The 26,666-nt window shown below is 37.3% G+C and overlaps 1 protein-coding gene across 1 annotated transcript in view; it reads right to left on the reverse strand.

Moving 5' to 3' along the window:
- LOC130410292 (inactive N-acetylated-alpha-linked acidic dipeptidase-like protein 2) overlaps nt 1–26,666 on the reverse strand; it is a 174,673-nt gene that overhangs the window by 72,064 nt on the left and 75,943 nt on the right. Inside the window, exons 3-5 of the mRNA XM_056734890.1 lie at nt 21,208–21,469; nt 17,042–17,152; nt 12,610–12,748 (exon numbers count right to left, since the gene is read on the reverse strand). Of these exons, the coding sequence (XP_056590868.1) occupies nt 12,610–12,748; nt 17,042–17,152; nt 21,208–21,469 (512 nt within the window). The remainder of the gene's footprint in view (nt 1–12,609; nt 12,749–17,041; nt 17,153–21,207; nt 21,470–26,666) is intronic.

Below are 26,666 nucleotides of genomic sequence, written 5' to 3' on the forward strand. Positions count from 1 at the left end.
CCCAAACAAGTTCATAAAAGAGCACTTTTTCTTTTTTAAATGTGGCTAGCTTGATATTATATTAAGGCTACGCAGGTGTCTGATTCATCAAGCAGGTAAAATTACCCATTTGCTGACTTAACGCTTTCAAAGATGCACATTACACACTGCCTAGGAAGCTTGTGCTTCACCTCAACTGATTTTCTCAAGTAAAGTTTCAAGTGTCGTTCACGCTTTATTTCAGTCAGCACAAGCTAAGCTCCTTAATTCCACACAGAATTACTTACCTGAGCTCCCTGTGAACTTTGTGCAGTACACAGATTCATATCACGCTTCAATTATACACGCCTTGCTGGATGCCATATAGATGCCACCATGCTGATGTAATGGCCTGAACGCATTATTGCAATCACAGTTTGATTATAAAGCAAGATTCACATAGACAGTGGTTTAATGGTCAAGGAACGACCCCAAACACAACACGTCCAAAAAATGAGCATTTACTTTAATATAATCCGAAATAACTGAGCGAACATCATTTTTTAAGGCAAACAAGCCCCCCGGGAAGAGTTATTTGCTGAAGTGTGATTACCCACAGGGCTTAAACTCATTCCCTGCACACAGAGATGCTCATGATATATATATTGCACGCCCGCGGTGGACCCATATGCGCTCTCTTCAGACTACAAACACTATAGCAAACTTCTTATTCATGCAGTGTTGATGTGTTACTAATCCAATCCATGAGAAAACTTGCAACCATGTCATGCTCACGTCGATAAACAACTGTGACTACTTGTGCAGGGTGAAATGTAACTTCATGTGCCGCATTAAAGCATACGACCTTACAACTGACAGCACATTTGACCAAATTTCAGTATGCAGTGTACAGTGCTGTGCGTTAATTTGCAAATAATTTCCATAAGAACAACAGCAGTCTTCAAATTGAGAATTTGCTCGTCTCTCTTGAGTTCAAGTGTTCGTGCAGTCTTGTTTACATCATCTTGTTAGCGAGTCTTTCATGTGCTAAACCTGCAGTCACACAACTTTAAACATGATGGCTATTTTTTCTTATTTTAGATGTTTGTTCTTCTATCAAAGATTTTACATCAAAGATATTTTATGATAATGGTCAACTTATCTTTCCTGTGGCATAATATTGATAATGGTTGAATATATTATCCGAACCGCAGCAAGTGTCTGATGCTCAACACATGCTAAAGAGGTCGCCTAGTTTACATTGAATTTGTGGCACACTTACAGTCTGTGATGCTTGAGTATCTCTTACTAAAAAAAATGTCTGTTGACCTTGGAAACAGCAGGTCCGTAACAAAGACACTAGGTCAACTCAATGGGAACTCAGTGGGACCAAAGCCCCTAACTCCCTCTCTAACAAAGGCAGAGACTAGACATAATGTCTGTGTTGTATTTGTATGGAAGTTTTGAATTCAAAGGACTCAAACTAAATTTCGAGAGACTTACAAAGATGTAATGATTTAGTGATCAAAGGTTTTCAACTGAAAGCATGAATAAAGAAAATTAAGAGCATTTTCTCTACAGTATCACTTTGTGAATGACTGAATTTTTGTCTTAGCCATCTGATGGAGAAGTTTGTGAAAACTAAAACAAAAGGATGGACTTATGTCATCACAATCAATAGTTAATGACATGTAAACAAGCGTAAAAGTATCAATGTACATCATTCTGATGTAAGAATGGTTTCCGTATTTCTAAGCACAGCAAAATAGTAAAGTATAAAATTGAGAAAGACTGAGAGAGAAAATGAAGTGTTACATATGTATTTCTTTTTGTAAAAAAAATGATCTCAAAATAAACTGTCTCTTATGAATGGTTAGCAAATATTGACCCCTCCTTAAACCAGAGGCAAGTTTGGGTTGTTTGTATGTTTGCCGTGCGCATGGCTTTGCACGTCATGTTTGGATTTATACTGACTTCAAGACGGTCCTTGACATTAAGTTCTACAGCTAATAAAGAAGCTTGCAACCAGAAACTGCACGTTTTTCTGTCGAAATCGAGACCCTGTATAAGGTGACATTGTTCTCACTGGATCTCAATCTCTCTGGACCTACCTGTCACTTCCCTGAAGGAAATAGCTGATACGACACAACAATACATTGTGGAATAAGGCAGTGTTTCAAAACAACCACAAACCCTCTGTGACTGAAATCTAGTTTCTGTCTGTTAGATGAATGTGTGTGTGCGCGAGCGTATTTGTTCAGATTGTTCTCTGGATTGCACTGCAGCAACAAAACCACACTCCAGATATGACCAAAAGAATACATCATCTGTTATCCATTAGGCGCTATTCAGTGAACATGTATAGTCCCATTGCTCTATGTCAGATAATAAAAAAAAGACAAACAAGATCCATGCTGAAGAAAAATGCATCGTCTGGATCATAACAAGAGTGAGGGCCTCTGGTCCTCGGTGTGGCATCCAAGGTGTTTAAAATGACATTTGTTTTTTAATTGACCTTTATTATGTTTTTATGATTAGTTGCTGGAGTATCAGTGGACCTGGGGACAACAAATTCTCATTTAATGATGATTAGGTTTTAATGATAGCTTAATGGTCTCTCCCCATATTCTCACCTGCAGGAGCCACACACAATACACAGATCATTACATGCCCTCAAAGTCACATTCTCACATATTTTTAACCAACAAAGGGAACGTAAATATCCAAGTTTTGCCTTACTTTTTCCAAAAACGTTTCTCAGTATGGTCTGGATGCTAGCGGCTGAGAGAAAACGGAGAAGATCTCTGGTAAGTTTGCTTGAGGAGGAAATTAGTCCTACATAAAGATGTAAGTTTGTGAAGCAAGCAAGTAACAAAAAAATTCTGCATCTGTTATGCATCTTCTTTTACCAAATGTTCCTTTATCAAAAAAGCAATGTTACCAAAGAATCTGAACTTAAATATCAATTGTTGTACTATAAAATATGGTTCTTGAAAGGTTCTTTAAGAACCATGTCGTCTATAGAATCCTTTTTCTGTTGAAATGGTTCTGTGTACTGGGAAAGGGTTCTTTATTCCCTCCTTTTTCAATTATTTAGAAGCTGCTTCCTGATTGGTTGATTGTCCTGCATCAAAGTCCTGATTCAACAGTCCCGGTGAGCAGTCTGCACAGTGACAGGTAAGGCTGTTTTTAATCATATATTTTATGGTTATTCAATTCTTCATTTTATTTTATGGTTAGATAATTTATGGGAATCTAATTTAACAATTATTTAGGATAATAATTGTATTAAAATGTTAAGTGTAGAATGTTACAGATCAGGTGAAATTTATTATTCACTACTACTGGTTCAGAAACTCATATAAACCATTTTTCAAAAATATTTTCACACACATTATCTTAATATTTCCTAAGCAGAATGTGGTACAACGTGCATTTAGGTTTATTTATTCATATTTCAGAGTTGTGTTGGGAGCCTAAAACACCTGACTGACAGACACAGCTCTGGTATGGCCTAATACTCAATGATGATGACCACAGCCACAGCCACAACCACAACCAATCTGTGATCATGGCTGGCAAACTGAGCCCGTGATACACCATAATCACACACAAAAACACAGGATGTATCTACCACTTAACACAGCAAACAATACACAAAATGTAAAACATATAAAACGCGGGAAAAAGTAGAATATAAGATAAAATATCTAACAGAATATCATAAATAAATACATTCATAAAATGCACTCTACCTTCTACCAATGTCAGAAGGTGAAAAACAGCTACACTACAGGGGCAAACTAACCACTTGCAGTTGTTTGAACTAAAGAAGTGTGTTTAAGACACACCTGAGGGCTGCAAAGCAGAATGCTCCCGCTATCCCCTCTCACACCTTACCTTTTTACATTCCGATGTTATAAAAACATAATTCTATATCACAGTTCAGGGTAACACTTTAGTATAGAGACCAATTCTCACTATTCACTAGTTAATTATTAGATTTTAGCATATTGGCTGTTTATTAGTACTTATAAAGCACACATTCAATATGACCATATTCTACTTTCCTAATCCTACCTAATACCTAAACCTAAGTACTACCTTACAAACTATGATTTAAGCAAAAAATTAGTAGTTTACAGAGGCAAAAGTCATAGTTAATGGTTTATTAATACAGAGAATTGGACCTTAAAATAAAGTGTGACCTAGTTCATTACAAGGGGCAATTCTCGCTGTTAACAAACCATTTACTATGACTTTTCCCACCAATTAATTTGTTGCGTATTAATAGGCAGTTAGGTAGTTATTAGGTTTAGGTATTGGGTAGGATAAGGGATGTAGAATATGTGCTTTATAAGTTCTAGGGAGAATTGCCCCCTATACTGAAGTGTTACCCTATATTTATATATAATTTTATCTTATAACATGGCTCATTTGAATGCTTGATTCTGATTGGCCAGTCGTGACATTCCGAGGGTTGTTATTTTCAAATATCAACAGCTCAAAACCAATAACACCCTGTAACCAGGATGCTGCAGATCATTTTGAGAGGGGCAGTTTAATATTAGACAAAAAGTAATTATAAATATGTCTTTTAATAACATACAACATTAAATTTACAAATGATGAAACCAATTTGCCTGTTCGTGACGTTTGAACAAAGTTTCTTACTCTAAAATTAAAAACTAAATGGCATTTCCTCGCGGAAGGTCTGCAATATGAGCTAATAAAATATTTCAAATTCACATTTGATGTCCAGTTTTTTTGTCATGTGGCAAGTAGCCAGCCGTGTAATAAGCGGGGTAATGTACAAGCAGCCGGCTGTTCTCGTAAAATAAGCTCCTTCAGTGTGATAAGTTTTGCGTCAGCTCCTGATCACGCTGTCGGGGCTTATTTCTGCGATAACAACCTGCTGCCTGTACATTATCCCTTACTTGTGGTACCCCCCACCCAAAATGAAAGAAGGGGAAAAAAAGACAGAAAATAAATAATAGTAATAAAAAAACATTGAACCACTACATTCGTAAGCATCTTTCAAAATGAAAAACATTCTCACATTCGTTTCAAACTCTTGTAATGGAACAATTTTTTTTGATTATTGACAAAATATACATATTAAAAATAAATAGAAAAAACATACTATACATCTACACGTAGACCTACGTTCATATCTAAGAAACATACTCATAAAGAAACATAAAAACATACTCTACGCACCCTTTTCCACACACACACTTCTGCTCAGACCGAGCACAACGCCATCTTCATTGCTATCCATTCGTGAGGTGGAGGCATGTGTAAATAGTACTAGCAGCTAGAGCCCTAATTGGCCGGGCTCAGCATGCTAAGAGAGGGATGGATCCAGGGCCAGAGGGCTCACAGAGAGTCACAACTGTAAATTCTTGTCTGGTAAAATGATCCCCTCTTCGCAGAGGCTAAACTGTGGCCATGTCTCTCAGGATATATGGCATGGGCAGGGCCCTGCGGGGGACATTCATGAGTGGGAGGAAGGGGGCTCGACAGCTGCAGCACTGGACTAAGGTAAATAACATTAGGAATAGGGTGTTCTCTAAAATCTACTGTATGGACACAGTGTATGTCTTGTCATGGATTAAAAGTGCAAAAACAACTCATAATTTAGAAGAAAACCACTGAAAATGTATGTATCAAGTAGCTTATGGAAACAGGTTCCTATCCATGTTTTATCAAAAATAAATTTTCTGCACACCCCAAAACATCAAATATTGGAAGAAACCATAACAGAGGATCCGCTTAAGTTAATAGCCTGCATGTGAATTTAGGGTCATATTCTTAGCAATAACGGCAAATGCCCAGCCACCTGACAGGGGTATAGTTCTGGCGTGGTGTTAAACAGCACGGGTCCGATAAACAGAACAGACCGGGCAGGACAAACCGAGCAGCCCTCCCTCTCTCTGCAGATGAGATAAGTCAGAGTCCCAGCCAGCCCAGGCAGGGGGCAGCCCTGACCTTCTGAAAGAGATGGCAGAAAGCTTACGGCCTGCAGCTCGTTTTTGCCACCCACCCATCATCAAAAGCACATCTAAACCTCCAAAATGTCATTCACGTATTTCCATATGTCATGAGTGACAGTCCTAGTTTTTAGTAGAATGAGTGAATTTTATCATGATGGAAATGAATTTCAATGTGCAGAAAGGCGTTTTATTAAATGGAAGTTTTGAGCCCCAGGGGTTGATTTTAATTCAAAGTAACATATCTCAGCTTCTCTCTTTTGTTGCACAAAGGTCAAATTTTTCAAACTATTTATTTTTCAAATGTTTTTAATGCATCTACCAGACCCAGACGTTTAATCTTAAAATACAAAATTTAAATGAAAAATACATCACATCTAAAAATATATATGATGACCTGAAACAAAAGTGAAATAATCATAAATGAATCATTAAATATTTATTGTCTGATCATATAGATCACTTCCCAAAATGTTAACACTGCTCCAAAAGCACTACCTGCTTCCATTTTGTATTATTAATATTGTAATCTTAAGTATATATATAAATACATTTCACAGTATTTTCATTAATATTGTATGTTTTTTCCAATCATGCTGAAATTGTCTGTAATTGACCAAATACACTATAAAAAATGGTTTCCGTATAAAGAACCTGTCAAGCCCCTGTATGGTTCTTCAGCAGTTCTATATAGCACCTCAGTCGTCCCAAAGAACAGCGGAAGAACCACTGAAGCACCAAAAAAGGTTCTATATGGGTCTAAAAGTGGTATGTAGTATATATATATATATATAGTGTATTGTGGTAAAGAAGGCGGGACAGGAGCCGTGAGGCAGGGCCGGTGGCGTGAGTGATAGTGGGAATCAGCTGTGCGCACACTGGTCCCGCATATCTCACAGAGGAAATCGGGAGCATAAGTGGAAGAGCGACGGACATGCTGACGAGAGAGGACCGGGCCCGGACATATTTAAGTTTGTGTTTATGTTCTAATGACCGGCAGTAGACCGTGACATGGCTGCCGGCCTTTTACTTCCGTGTTATTGTTTGTTTATTTTGATTAAACTTTATTTAAATGTTGGCCGGTTCACTCCTCCTTCCATCCTATTATTGAACCTTGTTACATGTATAAAACATTTTTAAATAATATTTTCCTGTATGAAATTGTTGGCTCTGTATTTTCTATAGAGCCAAACATGTCCTCTAACAAACAAAGAGCCATAAGCTGCAGATTGTTTCACCGTAGAGTGATCATGATGGGAGAAATGAAATTTTCCCAGCAGAACCACTTAAGAGTTCAGCCTGAAATATACAATAAAACACTTCTCACAAACGCATTACATCCGCAATGACAGGGAACGTGCGCTTCAACATGAGACTGACATATTAATCAAGGCCAATGGACAGAAGTGCTGCTATAGAGAAATGTTCGGGAGCGAAGAGTAATTTCTTCAACTTAAGGCCCTTGTGCACTTTGGCGGGCGGTGCTATCACGCTCAGACAAAGACTATGAGAAGCAGCAGCAACATTTCCATAATGTTATTGACCAAGTGCCACATTTCTGTCTGAAGTGCAATGCACCCTCTGTTTTATTTGCATGTCTATTAGCTGGAATACCAATCAAATGATAGTGGTGGCAGAAAAGGCAATTTTCAGCCTGAATGCCTTCCAAATGCTCATTGGTTTTAGGAGCAGAAAGTAAAAAGAACGAACGGGTTCAACTCTGAGATGCGGGAAGGTGCTGGCACGGGCGTCTCTGCTGTAAAGCATTTCTTTAATGAAGAGCCTGGAGCCCGAACAATCACGCCTCTCATCAGGCAAACAAAACGCCGCTCAAAGGATAATCACCGTATAGAAAGCTTCCTCAAATGTAATCAGAAGTTGTTACAGTTTATTCTCATTCTTTTGTGATGCTCTCCGTCTCTTTTTGCGGCACTGGTTAAAATTTTCATGTGGGAGTCAACTGAAACGTGATCAAGCGATCAAATGCTGCGTGAGTCAGAAGTTACACTAACGTGAAGGGAATGTTAAATGCCAAGTAATCTAAGTAATCTAAGAACTAAGATGACAAAACCAGTTTTAAGGGTCAATTTTTCGAAATTGAGATTTTGACAACGTCTGAAAGATGAGGAAATAAGCTTTCTATTGATATGGTTTGTTAGGATAGGACACTATCTGGCAAAACAACAACTGTTTACAAAGCTTGAATCTGAGGGTGCAAAAAAAGGGAAATATTGAGAAAATCACCTCTGAAGTTGTTAATCTGAGACACTGTAGCAGGCCATCTTCTCACAAAAATAAAGTTTTTATACATTAACAGTAGGACATTTACAAAATATCTTCATGGAACATGATCTTAACTTAATATTAACATTTACATTTATGCATTTGGCAGACGCTTTTATCCAAAGCGACTTACATTGCATTATCCTATACATTTGTATTTTAAGTGCATGCAATCCCCTGGGATCGAACCCACACATAAGAATAAAAGGATATGTGCTTTGTAAATCAATCTTGAGAAATAAATGTAAGAAGTCTCTTGATTTATTTTCGAAATTCGAATTTAAGAAAAGTTATGATTCTTCTTATGAATCTTTTGTGAATTCAGCGCCAGAACTAATAAGGGATTGAATGGCTCACAGTGAAACCTACAGGGCTGATTTTCTGGAGCATCTACTGACAGAAATGCAATATGATATACTGTACATAACAGAGTTGTATAAAAACCTTACATAAATAAGATTTATGTTTTTTTATCATCTTAGAATGAGTTATTTCTACATACTCCACAGGGCCCCAGATTGGATTCTACTGAGGCCAAACTATAAAGACTTAAAAAACACATGTATTCTCATTAACATTACTAAAAGTGATTATTTATTCTTGTTGTTGTAAATACAATTTTTTGTGTGGTACCTAAGAACACCACTATCCAAATTAAAAGCGAGAGAGAGACAGAGTAAAAAAATCACAACACCTGCATTTTGTTGCATTTCTGAGTGACCTTGCCTGCGTTCATGTGTAATACAGGTAGAACAGTGTTCATTGTTTGCGTCTATTGATTTTTTGATGTGACTCTTGCATGAATAAAAGCAGAAGGAAAGAAAGAGGGCAGAAGCGAGAGAGACCTAGCGGAGCGGTCAGACCAAAGGGATAGAAGGGACACGCTGCGACGGTTCTGAGTGACATTGAACAGAGGACGTCTCACTTCCTGACAGCAGTGGTAGGCATTTTTTCATTAAAGGCTCCTACATGGGTCCCATAGCTGTGGCGTATTTAAATAAATATGCAAATGACTACATTTCTATTCAAAGGCTTCTGTTCCCATCAACAAGGATTCTACATATCCCAGGGGACACAATTCTTTCCATGTGAATAAAACCACCTGTCAGCAATTTCAAATGAACATGTAAAAATCATTTGAAGTTACCCGCGTGTTTTTCTGCTATCTTTCTTTGAGATATGAGCCTGGCTTTAAGGGTTAGCAAAATTATGCAATCCAACAAGTAAAATAACAGCAGAGCAGAGGACTAATAAAGAAAGTGTTGCTTTTATGTGCCGGGATTGCCTTTATGTTCTGTCACACCCCATTGACTCATTTCCCAACCAGGAAGAATTTATCCAAAATAAACAAAATAAATAAGAAAGAGTCATGGCTCAATAAAACCGCACAACACGTGTTCTCCAGAGGCTACAATTCAGGTACACAAACTATTTCTTCTGATTGAATCAATGCTGTTATCCTCCTCTTTTGGTGTTAGAGGCAGAAGAAATGTTTCCATGTGAGCCTTCAGGGCATCGTATTATTTGTTTTTTGTCACTCAGAAACAAACAATTTCCTGGAATGAATTTGACATCCAACACTGTACAAATTACAATGCAGGGAAGAAACAGACACGGAATGAGATAAACGCTATTTAAGCCAAACCAACAAGTAAAGCTATCCATTAACATGTCTGGCTTTGTTCATTTTGGCAGTTCTGATTGTTCTCTCTGTAAAAATGTATCTACAGTCATTTTATTTAGCAGGCGATTAAGCAACATGTTTTCAAAAGCCTCTGCTTTGATTTAACTTTATCTGTACCAGCAGGTAAAGTGCCAGAATAACAAAGACATGGTTATAGATTAAACTGCGAACAACACCGCTAATGCTGTACGGCTGATAATTAGGCCAAAAACAAAAGAAAAGTCTCTGGCACAAAACTTGAGGGAAAACAAAACCTTACAAAACTTTCATCACTCTTTTCATCAGCCAGGTCTGATCAATATGTGTTTACCAGCAGCGGGTTTGAATGTCCATTATTCATAATTCATTTGCATTGGGTGAAAGACCAAGAAAACTATATTTCACAACCAATACTTCATAATGTTTTGTCAACTTCTCTGATGAAATATTTGTGTTTGACTACATCTATCAAAGATTCAGACATCAGCTGTTGATCATGTCAATGCAATAGTATTCTGTTTATTCTGTTTTGCACACCTGCAGGATGTGCCGAAGACATATGTAAGGGACAATGTCATTCCTGAAAAACAAACCATTTGGAAATCAATCAACTTAGAAAAAGACAAAAATTGAAAAAGGCAATGGAAATGTTTTATATCTGCAGATGATTTTTCCTTTGGACTAGACAGCTAAGCTAAACAAATAATATTTGAGCATCGTGATCAGCCAGACACCACAAGTTTGTCTAGTGGTGTGAGTTTAGGATGGTACTACAAAAAACTAGTAGTATTTACTTCATTAATTTTTGTAAATTAATTTAGTTTATTTTCAAGTAAATTCAAATTAAATATACTTATAAAGTATACATTTATAAAGTAAAATTTTATAAAAAAAACGGTCCAGAAAATATGCAAATTATCAAAAAAAATAAGAAAATCTATTAGTTATTATAGTAGATTTTTAAGTTTTTATATTATTTTTGTCAAATATTGACTTTGTTATATGCTTTTGTCATTTTATTATATAGATTTTTTAAGTTGACAAATATTTAATTAATTAGATTAATTAATTGTATTACAACTTTAGTGCTTTAAAATTGTTTCAGTTAATTTTTCCAAATAATTTTTAGGACAATATCGGATATTATTATTTAGTAATATTTAGTAAACTAAAATAACCTTGAAGTAAATCCTACTAGTTGTTTGCCTAACCAATGTCAGATAAGAGGAGTATTCGGGAAACAACTGTTCTTCCCATAACTTATTGAAACAGAATAACATGCTCTGAAAAGGACAGAAATAACAGAATTAGTTTTAAGTATATAAGAGTCACAAAATGGACCCATCAATGGGGATCAGTCAGAATCGACCAATCAGAATAGAGTATTCCAGAGAAACATGAAAAAAAGACAACATAATAATGAAAATACTCTGACATCTGCTGTTTACTGTATTGGTTCACTCATACTGCATGCATTCTCTTGTTGCCAAACAAAACAAACGCAAAGACAATATTCCAGCTGAATAATTTATGCTCATCTGAACCACCACCCAGCATCTTCACTGAGCTCCTGCCGAGAAGTCTGACAAAGGGCTGTACCAAAGAGGTAAAAGGCAAGCAACATCTGCTAAGACATCTGTTTGCAGGCTCCGTCATGGCCTGACTCCACGGCCTGCTGTAAGCCCATGCTATCACTTCAGTAATGACACGTCCCAGTGATCCTGTGCTGCAGAGAGCCAGGGTCAGCATCGGTTGCGCTAAGGTCTTCTGTCATGGGCGGCACACCAGAATACAGTAGTTTGGTTTTCAGCACCACGGACAGCAGCCCGGCTGCACATAGTTGGCTGATATTCAGTACCATGGACAGAGCATGCTGCAGATTTTTTACTTGCACGATGCAACAGACATCAGTTGATATTTTTTAGAATAGTTGACACAAAACGACAAACCTATCATCACGCACTGACTCCAATTTAATTACTTTGTCATTTTTGTTTCTTCGCAAAAAATGATTCCTTTTAATTAAAGTTTTTGAGAAGAGAACATTTTTCTGTAAACTGTACATTTACATGATCAAGGAAAATGATTTTACAAGACTAACTTTGAGATGTAAAGAATGTACAGCCTTTGTTATCGCAATTCTTTTCAGCATTTAAAAGTATAATCTGAAAGTGTATGTTGTTATTAGCAGAAATGTTGTTCAAGGGCATTTAGTGATAAACACCTAGAAGTAGAAAATCATAATTCTTGCTCTCACGGTTGAGATATGTGACATTTTTATTTGTTGTGAAAGGTATTTGCCTTGAACGTACAGCAAAGATGCACCACATGATAACAAAAGTCAAGGATTTTTTTTAAAAGAAAGAGCAATTTACACTTCACTATGAAAATCTTTTATCGACTCTTTGAGTGTGACTCTATAACCAATCTGGAAATTAGTTTACAACCTTACTGTGAAGCAAAGTAATGAAGAACAAAGATATCTTCCTCTCTGCATTTCCAATCGTACTGCCCTATGTCTCGGAGGGCCACGTCTCCATTGGATTACTCAGACTCACCCATTACTTTTTGAATGCCAGACTAAATCATGTTTTAGTAAAACTATACAGTACTGTACATTAGAGAGCTGATAAAATAAAAAGGCAAATAAAAGTCAAAGTTTGATGACAGTGAAAAGGTTGATAGGGTGTAAGGGAGGTTTCAGAAACGTACTGGTTCTGGGGTCTTCTTGAGAAGATGGATTCCCACCTGGGTTCAGCGTCACGCCAAAGGTTTTATTTCCAAAGGAACTGTCACAGGGATCTACGTACAGAAGAGAGCCACCAAACCCAAGCTCTTCCAGGAGAGAGAGCTGTGGAGACATGAGATATGATCTTACAACAAAGTATCACAATCCTATCACACCCCAATGTAGATACTGTATGTTGAACAGACTTGAAATACATGTAACACATCCATTTTTTTTAAATGTAACATTTCACCAGAATTTTTATTCTCATAATGTAATATGTAAATATAAAGTACAGACTCGACACTTTGAAGGTCCAGTAAGTGTCTCCTATGTTGTCTACACTGTAAGTAACATCGAATCCAAATAGTTTGTGAGAGTCAGAGAGTCAAAGAATCTTGAGGTCAATATGAGGCTCATATGTGGGAGGACAAAAGCACAATACAATTCTTATTAATGAGTCTCTCTTGTCATCTCAGTGTGTGTGTTTTCGGTGCGAGACAGCTGAGAACACTTGGCGGCTTTGTGCTTGCAAACTTCCAACAGCTCTGCCAAATCAGCAACCACAATATATTTCACACCAACACTATTTGGCAGAAATTGATTTTTTCACTTACAGTGTCCAAAACAAACAAAAAAATGTTTAATTTAGTATATTTTATTGCATAAACTTTTTTTAAGCATGGCTAAAATATTTTTCTGTATTTATAGTGTTTTTATACTAAATCTGGTTAATGTATCTTTCAGTTAACTTCCAATATTTTTGTATACCTTGATTAGGTCCTTTTAATGTTTCTGCAGTGTGCTTAGTCCTATAAAATCCTATAAATGTAACAAATCTTACTGATATCGTACAGATAAATTGCCATTTTTGTGTCATACTGTAGGACACTCCTGTCATACAACCTATTGAAACATAACGTTTGATCACACTTCATAGGTTTCTACATCCAGTCAACAATCCCACTGGCACCGTTAATGACATGTGTACCATATGCACAAGCGGCAAGTCATTGTGCTCACTGTGTCAGCCGTGCCAGCGGTTAAGTCCGTGTCAAACAGACGGGCACATTTGGTGTAGGCACATCCTCTGCTGGGTGCTGTGGGAATGAGTCTCCCTCGCAGCTGATACCAATATGAAAAGCCAGCCAGAGCCTTATCCTCGCATAAAGATAAACAGGCTTGAAATAAACTGAAAATTTGCTTTGGAAACCTTTTTTTTCCAACATGGGAGTTCTTCACAGACTGAAATCGAAACCTTGTTGGTTTTTAGTTGCTTAGAAGAGTCACCTGATGATGTCACCAGGAATCGTGCCTAATGCTAAATGCCATAGGATGTCATAGAAACATGGATAAGTTCAACTCAACACATATCACTTGACATTTACTTTATGTCTCCAATACACACAGAACACTTTGGTTAGCAGACAGTTACCCAGTAACACGCATCTAGAGTTATAATGTAGAGGGAGATATTAAAGAGATTTTGTGATCTTTAATTCGTCTTTCATATTGGCCGGTTTATCACAAAACCTTAAAAAGACAAAGAGGGCGTAAAATCTACAACGTACACAAACACTACAGCAAATTATACATTAAAGTGCCTATTAAATGGTTCATGATTTCGAGGCTTGACAACAAGTTTAAGGCCGTTTCAGTCCCCTCTACAAGCCGAAGATTGAATATAAGAACATTTTCAAAAACAGCTAACAAGGGATTCTGCAAATACCTAAGGTATTGTTATGATATGCTGTTTGTTATGATTTTCGCATGCCGCAAAGCATAAAATCACGAGTCATTATTCTTGTTTAACTGTGAAAGGAGACGTGAACAAGTACCCCATAAACCTTTCAAAACCATATAAAATTGTTTGTTTTGAAACGGAGCAAAATGTTGCTTGTCGAATTTGCTTTATCTACATGTGCTGGGAGGACTGCGTAGGTGAAGGAGGGTGCGCTGCGACAGGGATGCTATATCGAGGTCTCAGATCAAACGTGTCATCATTTCGTAGGCTTAATTGTGTGAGGAGGAGCAGTCAAAAAGCTTGATCCTCACAGACTGAGCATAATCACTCACTTTAAAGAAAATCAATAACTCTTCCCAAACAAATGATAGCTGAAAGTGCCTGACACAGCCCTGGAATACAAATCAAGAGTCTAGTACTCTCAAAGGTCAGTATTACCTTTACCATACAGTGATAACAGCTGGAACTATCCTGGTTTTCAAACGTGATTCATGTGCTATAAATGCAAGCCTCACTATAGGACATAAGGTTTCTGGTAGCATTCAATAGCTATTAATGCAAACATAAGTGAGTCATTTCTAAAATTATTAACAAAAACGAAATACTAAAACCTTAAGTGATTTTTTGCTTTGCGTTTTAAAGTATCAGAACAAATGAAGAGTTTGGTAACAAAATAAGTTTTTAAATCAAGTCTTTTTATTATGCTTTTCAATTAATATCAATCAAACTGCAGTTGCTTTAACCCAAAAAACTAATACAAAAATACAGCTAACTAACACAATAAAACAAAATAAAAACATGATGACAGGTGACTTACTTTTCTAAGAAAATTCTGAGAAATTCGATGTTACACTACCTGAAATTTCATTGCCAATTAATAAAAAAAAAGCATGTATCGCAAATATATATATTAATATATATATATATATATATATATATATATATATATATGTATTTATGCTTACATAGTGTCTTTTCAGGCAATTTGAAAATGGAATATTTCACAAAACTTCAATTGAATTCATTTTTGGCGCATTTACAGATCACATGGTGTACGAAAAGGTCACATTATAATTTTTTCTGGTTTGTGTGGGCAGAACATTTGGAAAGATACTATGTTAGGAATTCATATATCATATGTAACTGCCCAAATGGAGAATGGATAGTTTTTAGTTAATATAGAGAATGTAGGAAATGAAGACGTCTCTCTTACATCATTGAATGGAAATGCCGTCATTTTGCAATATTTTTATCGACATTTATAAAATATTGCATACTTCTGCAAAAATCTGTATGGGTAGCTAATGTAACCCATAAACTTTTACTGTATCGTACCACACCATTCACAATACAGCTTTAGAAAATGATCATTGAATCATTTTTCATTCAGACATCTGAAAAATCATCTTCAAGATCGAAAGTATTCATGGCATTTAATACGGCTATTATATCTGTCCTTGAGGATGGAAAATACATTGAATACCTGACAGCAAGAATGATGCCTCATGAAATATAAAAACACTTCTATTACCATACCAACCATTAATCATATAAAGGTTTATTGGGATTAAAAAGCATCAATACATGTTTGAGATGTCACTGTTATGAGCTATTAACAGCAGTTGATTTGATCTCTATTGTACAGTAATAATGAGCCACGTGTGAACATTACTAAAGGGTGAGGATCTTATTGAGAGTGTGGAGGACTTTAAAGGTACAGTTTGTAGAAATTGCCACTAGAGGGTACAAACGACTTCTGCATCTGTCTACGACTGTGTCACGCGGTTGCTATGTCAGTTAAGGCGGTAACAAAGGGTAACGTGGATATGACGCCAATGACAGGCGACTAAACGCCCGGTCCGCTGTATAGAATGCCGATTTTCTCAGGATTTAAAGCACTTGGTAACATTTGAGATATTGTTACTACTTACCAGAAAAATATCTGTAACATTGGCCTCGTTTTAGGATATTTTCCTGCAAAATTCTTACAAACTGTACCTTTAAGCCAACAAAGCCAACAGGTAGTTGTATTCTTCTGTATTGTCAACTAAAGATATCCCAACGACTGACAGAAAGGATCTAAAATCAGATAAATGCCTCAAGTCCATTGTTGAATGTGGGTTCACATTATATAGGGTAAAGACTTGAGCAGAACCATATTTGTTTACTCATTAATATGCATAATCATATATAATCACGTGCAACAAATTCTCAAACAGCTGCACAGCTATTAAATAATAAAAATAACCTGATTAAATGACTGCTGTGATTAAAGCAACTTTAATGATCATGATTATTTGTTGGTCTAATGAGATTTTAATTCCATCATTAATGAGTGAATGATCTTTATTAATGGATTCAATCTATTCTTTTACACTGAACTAGAATGTCAAACAATTTCCAACTGTAATAGTACAGTCGGGCACAAAAGTGAAATCTATAAATAAAATACATTTCCACATGGGTATAGGGGTTAACATATTTGACAGGTGCTTTAACTTGCATTTACAGTATATTTTTTATATTTCGGTACAAACGAAACCTTTTTGTTAGAATATGCCAACAAAACACATAAGTCAATTGATAAGCAATATGTAATGAGCTCAACATCCACTGAGCTCCAGAAATATAAAAAGAATGTGCACAAATGAACACTAGAAAATAAAATATACCTTATAAATTAAAGGTGCTTGTCCCAGTTTCATCAGCGCAATTTTATTGCTCACGTCTTGAACACGTCTCAAATCTTCTGGGCTTCCATATTGAACATCCACAACCTCTGCCTTGAAAAGAAAGAGCAAAACATTTAGAAACATGAATGGAAAGGTTCTTCCACATTGTTCTGTCTGTGCGTGAAGAATAACAAGCCTCTGATTTGTAACTGTGACTTGTAACACAACCCATAAAACCTGTTGTCACATTATTCACATACAGCATAGCAGAAAAACAAAGTGAACATCTCCGGCTGTGTGTAACAGGGGATGAGTACATATATTAGCTGTCATGCCATAAATCACGTGCCGATGTAGCACCGATGTCAAAGCCCTGAAGGAATTCAAGGCAGATTCACAGCATCTGGGGGCTAAGACACTGATTCGTCATTGGCTTCATACACCAAAATCGGAGTTTAAGGAAAGCGGTACGTCCAGCTGATGAGGCGGGGTCAACTAAAATGCTATTTAAAGCCCGGAGAGATCCCAAATGGAAATGCATTACCTGAGCTCAATTCATTTTTCATCAGGCCACAGGGGGGAATGAAACATGATTCCGGCTAGGGAAGTGCATGTCGCTGGAATCAAAAAAACCAGGAGACCACTGAAAGATGAGATTTATCACTATTGCCTGCATTTGCATTATAAATGTGTTCCGTCAATGCCCGAAGAAGGGACAGAGATTGGGAATGGATGGGAGTTGAACTGAAAGGCTGTCATTAAGGTAATGAAATTAACAAGGGCATGCATTGTGGAGACTTCAGACATCGGCCCTAAAGACAAATAGCATCTCCTTTCAAGAGTCATCTCACTGCGGGCAGAGAGAAAAAATAACAATTGTTTTGGCATCTAAAGTAGGCGACGTGACTGAAGAGCGGAAAGACATTTCACCCAGTAATTAAACATTATTTTGAGGAGAATGCTAAATGTGTCCCGATCATCCGACACTATTAGAGGCCACAAAGTGCGGAGAAACATCATGTATGAACTCAAATGATCCACTTCAATCCTTATTTCGTTTTAATGTTTACATAATAAGAACCAGGAAATGATCAGGAAGAACTCTTGAAATCTGATTTATGTCCTCGTGTGTGTGTGTGTCTTATTTAAGTTTCAGTACTGTAAACATACATGTATGATTCTGGTAGTAGGCTAACACACCAGCTGCATCTTTCTCAGTGAGTTGCTCAAGCATTTCATCACCTCATCGCTGCGTTTAGTTATATAACGAAAATCGATTATAAATGAATACAAATGACCACTCCCAACAGTACAGCTCAAGCATCAAAGGAAACTGGGCTCACAACCACAGCGTTTTATGAAGTGTGTATAGGCAAAACATAGAGAGAGGGCGATTTCTCTGTGTACATTAAATTTACTATAGTATTCTAAATACTGTATAACACAAAGTGCATGGATCTTAAAAATCTAAACAATAGGCAGTTTTAGTTCATGCACATCTTCTCGAAGTGACCCCAGAGACAACGGGGTAGTTCTGCAAAATAGAATATAAATGTAACTTTGAAGCTAAGAAACTATATAAGCTGAGCTTGTGTAAATGTTTTATTGTCTCCTTTGTTTACATTAAAATGTATAAAGGTGAATCAAAATGTAATGCAACGCATATTTGTACAGTTTGTGACTCATGCATCAACAGCCATGTTTACACATGATTAAATAAGATGTACGCAGTGTTGCCAGGTCCGCAACTAGTGTTGCCAGGCGTTTAAAGTACTTATTAAACGGTGTCGCTTGTTGTTTTCCTCATGGGTTAAAAGTGGCGTAACGTTGTTTATCATATGGTCATTTGACTTTTGAAAGGCCATTGGAGAGGATTTGTTATGAGTTTGTTGTTCTGGCAACCAAAGCTGTGCGTTTGCGCAGACGTTCTGTTCAGAATATCGTAGCCTACATGCATCAATGTTATAATCTGCAATCAGATTTAATCCATTTGGATTGTCGAAAAAGGGTGCATGTAGACATAGCCTATGACTATTTCAATGGCTTTGCAATAAAGTATGTAAAACATTAATATTGTACAAACACATTTTTTTATATGCCAAGGTTAAACGGAATTTACGAGCAACAGGGTGTACCAGTTTCATCTTTCTGTGGCCAGAACATGAATGACATCACCTGACCTATCATTCCTCTTAGTGTAATAAAAGGCAGTGAAAGCTCTGTGCCTGCACCTGATCATCACTAATACGGTGTGAAGAGAGGGACCCGGGGAGCAGAGAGGATTTAACTCATCAAAACTAATTACCCTCGGGAGCCCCTCAAACGTATTACTGACCGGAGGCAAAGCCTGCACAGAAATAAGCACAAACTATCAAATTACATTTGGCTTTGAGGGTTTGTTTGCTTCTTATTTACTCTTTAAATGATTTGACCATTTGGGTCGGTGACAAATGCTAAGGAGAAAATTACATTTTAAAATGTAGAAATACTGCCTTTCAGAAAGGTATGAACCAAAGCAACCATGGATCCTATTTTTTTACTGAAAATTGACTTATTGGTACCAGTAAACATTTTCAGAATCGCTTTATTTTCATAATTTTGTACTTTTCTACGTGGTTAACTAATCACAAATACAGACGCAGAAAAAATCATGAGAGCATTTCAAAATTATTTTCCGCTTTTCTGAAGTTAGTGTTTAGTTGAAATGGTCACAATATTTCTCCCAATTCTTTTTTTTTTATTTGCAGAAAATGAAAACTTGAAAAACAGCTAGAAATAATAGCAAAATGTGTCGCTTTATGTCACTGCTGAGGTTTGATTTTGTTGAAAATCAGCAGACACTGGACTAGAATGACCAGATCTACATTACATCTAAATCTAGAAATTCTGAATAAATGATTAAATGTATATAAAAAAAGAAAACATTAAAATGGTGGTATATGGATAAGTGATGTAAATCTATGTGTCAAAGTGTTGAATTTTTAAGCTCAGCTTAAAAGCTGGGAGTTGGTAATGTAAAAGGCCCAGTGACCTCTAGGCTGCTAAGGATAGCTGAAGATTTACAGACGTCCCAGCAGGAGATCCCGGGCATTTCATCCATCAAGCCAGTCGTATTTGTTTTTCCCCACTGATTTTCAGACATTGCAAATGCAGTTTAATTTACATTGGAGCCTTTGGAGTTTGTGCAACGTTATGATGGATGACTTTGACCCCCCCTTCCAGAGGACGACATCAAAGACAGTCTGTAACTAACCGCGATAACTTTTTTAAGTTTGAAGTTCGTTCAGACACAATGTGTCTGGTTTGAAAATTCTAATGGCAATGCTTCGACATTTTCCGTTTCCTTCAGAGACAGAAAGCATTATAACCTCCAAAAATAGCCAGAGAATATATCACACATGTATGAAATGGGTTCTTGCATTATGGATTTGTTTTAACCTTACAGTGCAATGAAGTGTACAGGCCTGTGGAAGTGTTCAGGGATTTGAAAGTGTTCAGGGCTGTGAAAGTGAGTGTGGGTTTGCGAGATATTTCACATTAATTCAGTTATTGACAGTGTTTTTGTGCAGTTCCACTCAACAATTTACAGCTCTGAAATAGCTCCCTATTCACAATAGAGTGCACACTACAGGGTGTCAGTCACTTGGTAGTGAACGAGTTTTAATGAGCAATTTTATTCTCTATTATATACCCATGACACACTATCACTTACAACGTACTGCATGCTTCGCATCAAGCTATTGCAAAATGAAGTTGTTAAAGGGATAGTTCATACAAAAAAAATTCAGTCATCATTTTTCATTCCTCATGTTTCAAACCAGTTTTTTTCCTGTGGAACACAAAATAAGATATTTTGAGAAATGTCGCAGTGGCCATACAATGGAAGTCAATGGGGGCCAATGTTGTTCTGTTGTCCCTAACCTCTTGCAAAAGAAGTCAAGTTTGTAATGAAATGAGGGTGAGTAAATGATAAAAGAAGGTTCATTTTAGGGTGAACTATCCCTTTAACATTTAACTTTTTTACCTGACAAACTAGTAAGATTACGGTCAACACAAATCATTATTGTTAACAAATTGACTCTTCCCTAAATGTGAAAGTGAATGTGATTTCAGACATAGCATTTGTGTTTTGTAATACTGCACATTGTAATAAAGTGAAATTTTACCTCTAGACTTCCCACAGCCGAATACGCCGCAAAGCCAAACGGTTCAGTCGTAGCTGTGGATGGTTGGTCACACCTCGCTCCGCTGGGCACGTAACACTGGTTACTGCTCTTAATAATAATCCTGCTGAGGGCGGGTCCTGGACAGCTCAGGAGCGCCGTGTGATTGGTCACCTGGACGTCTTTCAGCCCAAGCCCCTCCCACCGCTGAGCGATGTACTTCACCTTGGGCACCTCTTTGAGACCAGACAAGCTGTCGAGGTACCTGAAAAGCCATAAAGAGAAAGGGACGTCAACAAATGCATCTATTTGAAGAAGACAGCGTTTAACTAAGCCATGATGAATATGCGCGAGTCTCATTATCATTAGCGTAATTAGTACATTGTTGACTTTAGGTTAACATTTGTTTTCCTCTGAGGTATTTACATGGTCTATTGATGTGAAACCGCAGCTAGGATCCTAGGACAGCAATGCAGAGAAGGTCTCCATAATTCATATTCTGGACAAGCTTCAGTTAATGTAACTGATGAATACGGCAGCGCTGGGAATCAATTGTCTCTTGAACAAACGGATGCACTATTAAAAAAGGATTGCCGTGAGAGAAAGTGAATTAGCAACAGACGGTTAACCATGAGAGGAAGAAGCGAAGCACGGCTAAGGTGCTCTGGCAGCTCACTTCTGCTTATTTCCTTACCCGTCACGGCACGTGGAAGGCAAAAAGAGAAACACATTGTTATCTTGTAACTTTTTAACTTTGCGAGGCCCATCAGCATGCGGACGCTCGCTCTGCGATTTTATAAGGTGGCGCAGCAGGCCTGTCCATTCTTTCAATCTTCAAAACAAAATTAATTGAAGTGTAAAAGAAGGCAGAGAGCCTCCAGAGACTATAAATCATTTGACTGCGTTTTTGTTTCTAGCCATATGATGAATATCCGGACATTAACAACCTTGATCATTGCCACATGACATTAACAATATCCGTTACCTAAATGCATATTGTGACGGACTGTTTCTCTTCTCTAAAAACATTTCGTATTACAGTATAAGGCTTTTACAGGTGAAAGAGGTTCATCCTATTGAACTATTCGGTTGTTTATTGTCAGAACCGCACTGAAATCCTGAACATTTTGTTCTGCACAGTTAAAATGCAGAGGAAATCAAGAGCATTGTTTTGCTCGCTTCACGCTGCGCAAATAAACATTCTGCATTAAATTCAGTTCTGTTTTGCTGCTTTTCCACACACATTTTCGCATTCAAACAAGGTTTGAGTGTACGAGACAACAATGTATAGCTTCCCAATCTGATACCTGATGAAATGTCTTCCACTGGGAGAAAACAAAGACCGGTTGATTTTGACTGCATCTATCACACATTCATCTAAGTCATTTAGCCACCTAGGAGCACAGACGGCTGCACGTCGAGAATCAACGTTATTGTCTGGCTACAGTAAACTTAACCGATAAACTTCAATAGCTATTGTTCCCGAGAGACAAATCTTGAAATTCTCACTGTGCTGAAATGCACCACGTTGAGAGTTTCCTTATAGGATCTCGAGCAGCATACTCATCCAATAATTCAGGAGAGCAGACAAGCGGCCAGGCCCTACGTTCAGCCGGCGTGACCTGACGGAGTGTGTCCAATCCCTCGTGGCTGTGCATGGGTGCCTGGGTAATCTAATTAAAAGTTTGCTCTGCATGAGTGAAGAGGATGATTCCTGACCTCTCTCAGGTAATGCTTCTCCTCCCTCACTGCTGCTGGCGCAAGACTAAAAGTAACCCAGAATATTATTCATTGAGAAAGCGGTCCTCAAACGATTGTGTGACCAAATGAAGAGCAACCAGTCTGAAACAAATTATGAAGAAATTTAACTTTTTGGGAGATGAATGTTTCTAGAAAGCTTCTTTAATAGAAACTTTAAGGAGTGAAAATAAATCGGTGCAAAATCTTATTTGACGGGTTTGGGATATTTATTAATGTATGTGTAATGCTAATGTACAACCTGATCTCATGGGAACTATTTTATAAGGTGGCTAATTCGTATGAACTCAGGTACGTTAATCGTATAAAAACATTCGTACTGAAGCCCCTGCCCTAAACCTGCACTTTAAGAAGAAACTCATCTATTTCCTTCCATTTTAACTTTTTTAAGTTAAAAGGAAATCTGCTTTATGAGTCAATTAGTCTTAATTATATTGAACTGACTTTAAAATCCAGTTGTTAAATACAAGTAGATTATATTGGGTTAGTTCTATATAATTTAAGTTTAATTGACCCATAAAGCTCATTTTATTTAACTTAAATATGTAATGAAGCTGATTAATTTAAGCTATTAAGATTTTTTTAACAGTGTAGCACAAAAGCAAATTGTACTTTAATGTATGAATAAATTTCTATGTATTCATATGTATAAAAATAGTTTCCTGTGAGGATGTATTGTAATTTATATAACTAACAGATCAGATGATGAATATTCAATAAAGAAATTGTGGATTTATATGAATGACAGTAATGATTTGAATATGTTTCAATGATGTGTTTATTGTTATATAATGTAAACGTTTTAGTAATTTTGTTATGCTTAAATTGGTTAATTTTTAATTTAGCTAATAATTTTTAGTTTACTTAAACTCATTTTAACAGTTCTAATGTTTGTTGAGTTTACACTTTCAAACAATATTTAGGTCTATATTTCATTTAATTTAAACTACTAGATCTTTTATAATAGTTAAATTAACTGATTACACGTGAAACAAATCAGACACTGCGTGATGTATGGCAAAGTACATTACTCCATCACTCATACACTCAATAATCTCAATACCGTGCCAGTAAGGTCAAACCAGTGGACAACCAATCGACCTATTACAATGGAGATCGGAGTTGAACGTTGAAGCGAATCACTACGCGTGAAAGCTTCCGGTCACAGCAAATTCAACCCCTTGTCAGTCAACCCTTGTGGAGCGTGTTACTCCAAACAACATGACCTGATGACTGATGTTTCCTCTCGAGTACGGAGTAAAGATCAGTCACTGCCTCGCACGAGGCTGGATAGCTGACGCCACTGGCTTGGAAACAGAGAAGCTCCGGAAACCTCGCCGTTGCAGATTCTTAACTCGGCACCATCTGTTACTGAGACTAATATAGACATCAGGAGAGTAGCCCTGTACTCTTGTCAAGCAGCAAAAATAAGCTATTTCACACCGGAAACCTGTCAACAAAGCAACCAGATGAAGCTTCATCTCTCCAAGCTTCAAAGCAATTATCCTATCAGACCGAATATGGCGATGTCAAACAACTGCATGCGCTGTAATTCTCTTTGTTAGGAAGAAACCTCTGAATGGCGCTTTTGTGGAAGGAATTCTTCATCTATTTGTTGAGCAAATATGTTAGGAAGGAAATATGAAGCCCTGGCCTCTATAATTAAATACGGTCGATTGGAGATGATTGACAGGTGATGGATCTTGCAGGTGGTCACTTGGGTTTTGCTGGGATGAGGCGAATGTGCTTGAGAGAGGCTGGATGGGTGGCTACTGAAGTGTGGCTGCACTATTATGGATGATAATACCGGCGCTAGCGGGTTCAACACCAGATAAAAGAGCTCAGCTTTTTTGTCCCCATGGAGTCCTTCAAGGGCCCGTAGTGTGATAAAGGGAAAAAGAGATCGAAGATATCAATGGAAGCTTTCATTTCATAGAAGAATATCTGACCTCGCCATCTTTCAGAGCGGAACATTTCCAAAGCAATGACCTTCTTCGATCTGTTACAGAAAAATCGTAGATGAGTTTGATTTGATCTTTGTGTTCCAGGGAAACACAACCCTCCGCTGAATTTTGCATTTGGTATATTAATTACAGAGTCATTACCACAGTTTACAAATATTTCCGCTTCACACATACAAATTCCACAAATGTCAGCTTGAAATCATCACAGGCCATGGTAATTGTTTAAACGTGTTTGCATATTTTGCAGCGTTAATGCAAAAATGGAAATGACAGGTTTCCGGCTATTTTACGTAATGAAAACACTTCTGAAAAATGCATTGCAGGAAATGTTGTTTAATGCAAATTTGATTCTTGGCTTTAGATGTTCAGTACCTGTAACGGGGGTCTAGAACAGAGTGAAAAAAGATATGCAAATAGGCTTTGAATGTTTTATAAAGCAAACGGAAAGCATGAAATTAAAATATGATGAATATGCTTTACAGAATATACTGTATAGTGTTATTTATACTTGTGGTAAGGTTAATGAACATCCAGTTGAATTGTTTTCTCATTGAAAACAAGGTGTCACAGGTCAAATTTGCTCGAAGGTTGATTAGATGATATATAATATTATATAATATAAATAATACATAACATATAATATTATTGCTAGCTATTCAACACGTACAGTATAATATTTCATAAATATTACTCCGCCATCTCTGACTTAAACAGTGAAAAGCGAATCGAAACACAAAACTTGTCTTGACCTCTGATGAAATCAAAGAAAAGGACACACTTGTCTGGCAAGATGTAAGCGCACAAGAGATTCTTTCAGTTCGTTTGTTATTGTTTGTTCTCATTCAGAGTAAATCCATTCAGAGAGGCGTAATATAAATATGACACACCTTAATGTTAATTAGTTCTTTGACTGTTTCCAAGTTACCTATAAGCTCCTTATTGGTTTCCTTAGTTACCGATAATGTCACCTGTTTAAAGTTTGAGCTTCAGTTAATTTATAAACATAATATTGCCACATATAATATACACTATGTAAGAGATTTATATTTAATACAAATTAAGCCAACATACGACACACACACGCACATTGTGTGCACTATACTGCGTAACCCAGCATTTCAGATGATGAAGGCAGACAGACAAAAGCATACATTTTCCAATGCAGCTTGTTCAGAAGATGGACCTTTTTCACAATGCTGTGATTTGCGCGTTTGACATCATCAGCAGGGGCAGACTGGCCATCTGGCATACAGGGACTTTTCCCCGGTAGGAACCAACACCCCTCCCCCTGAATGGGGGCCGCCACCCAGCTGGGGGTCATTCTTGGCCAAGATGTCCAGGGCCGTTTTCGGTCCGAGACCATCCCTGGTCATCAGCATCGTGAATCATCCAAATTCTTTATTTATTTTGTAAAAATAGTTGACGCTAATGCAAGGGTGTTTCTTATACATGATCTATGGAAGTCACACAGGGCCGTGCACAGGGGGGTGGCCCGGGTGGGTAGACCCACTGCCCCTCTGCCCTAATCCTCTTCCGTGCCCCTCTCAACCCACCCCCACCTCTGGGTAGGCATCCCTTCAAGATCCCAGCTAAAATTTGTCTGTTAACACTCCGGTGAACATCCTCTGATTCCGCTTATCCACTCTGTGTTTTCCCGCTCGCTCCTCGGTATCCCTCACAGACAGTCTCTGTCCGCTGGAGTGAAGACGACAGTTTAAGAAGTTTATCCCATCACTGTAA

This window comes from Triplophysa dalaica, chromosome 21, assembly GCF_015846415.1.
Source record: "Triplophysa dalaica isolate WHDGS20190420 chromosome 21, ASM1584641v1, whole genome shotgun sequence".
In the NCBI taxonomy this organism is placed as follows: domain Eukaryota; kingdom Metazoa; phylum Chordata; class Actinopteri; order Cypriniformes; family Nemacheilidae; genus Triplophysa; species Triplophysa dalaica.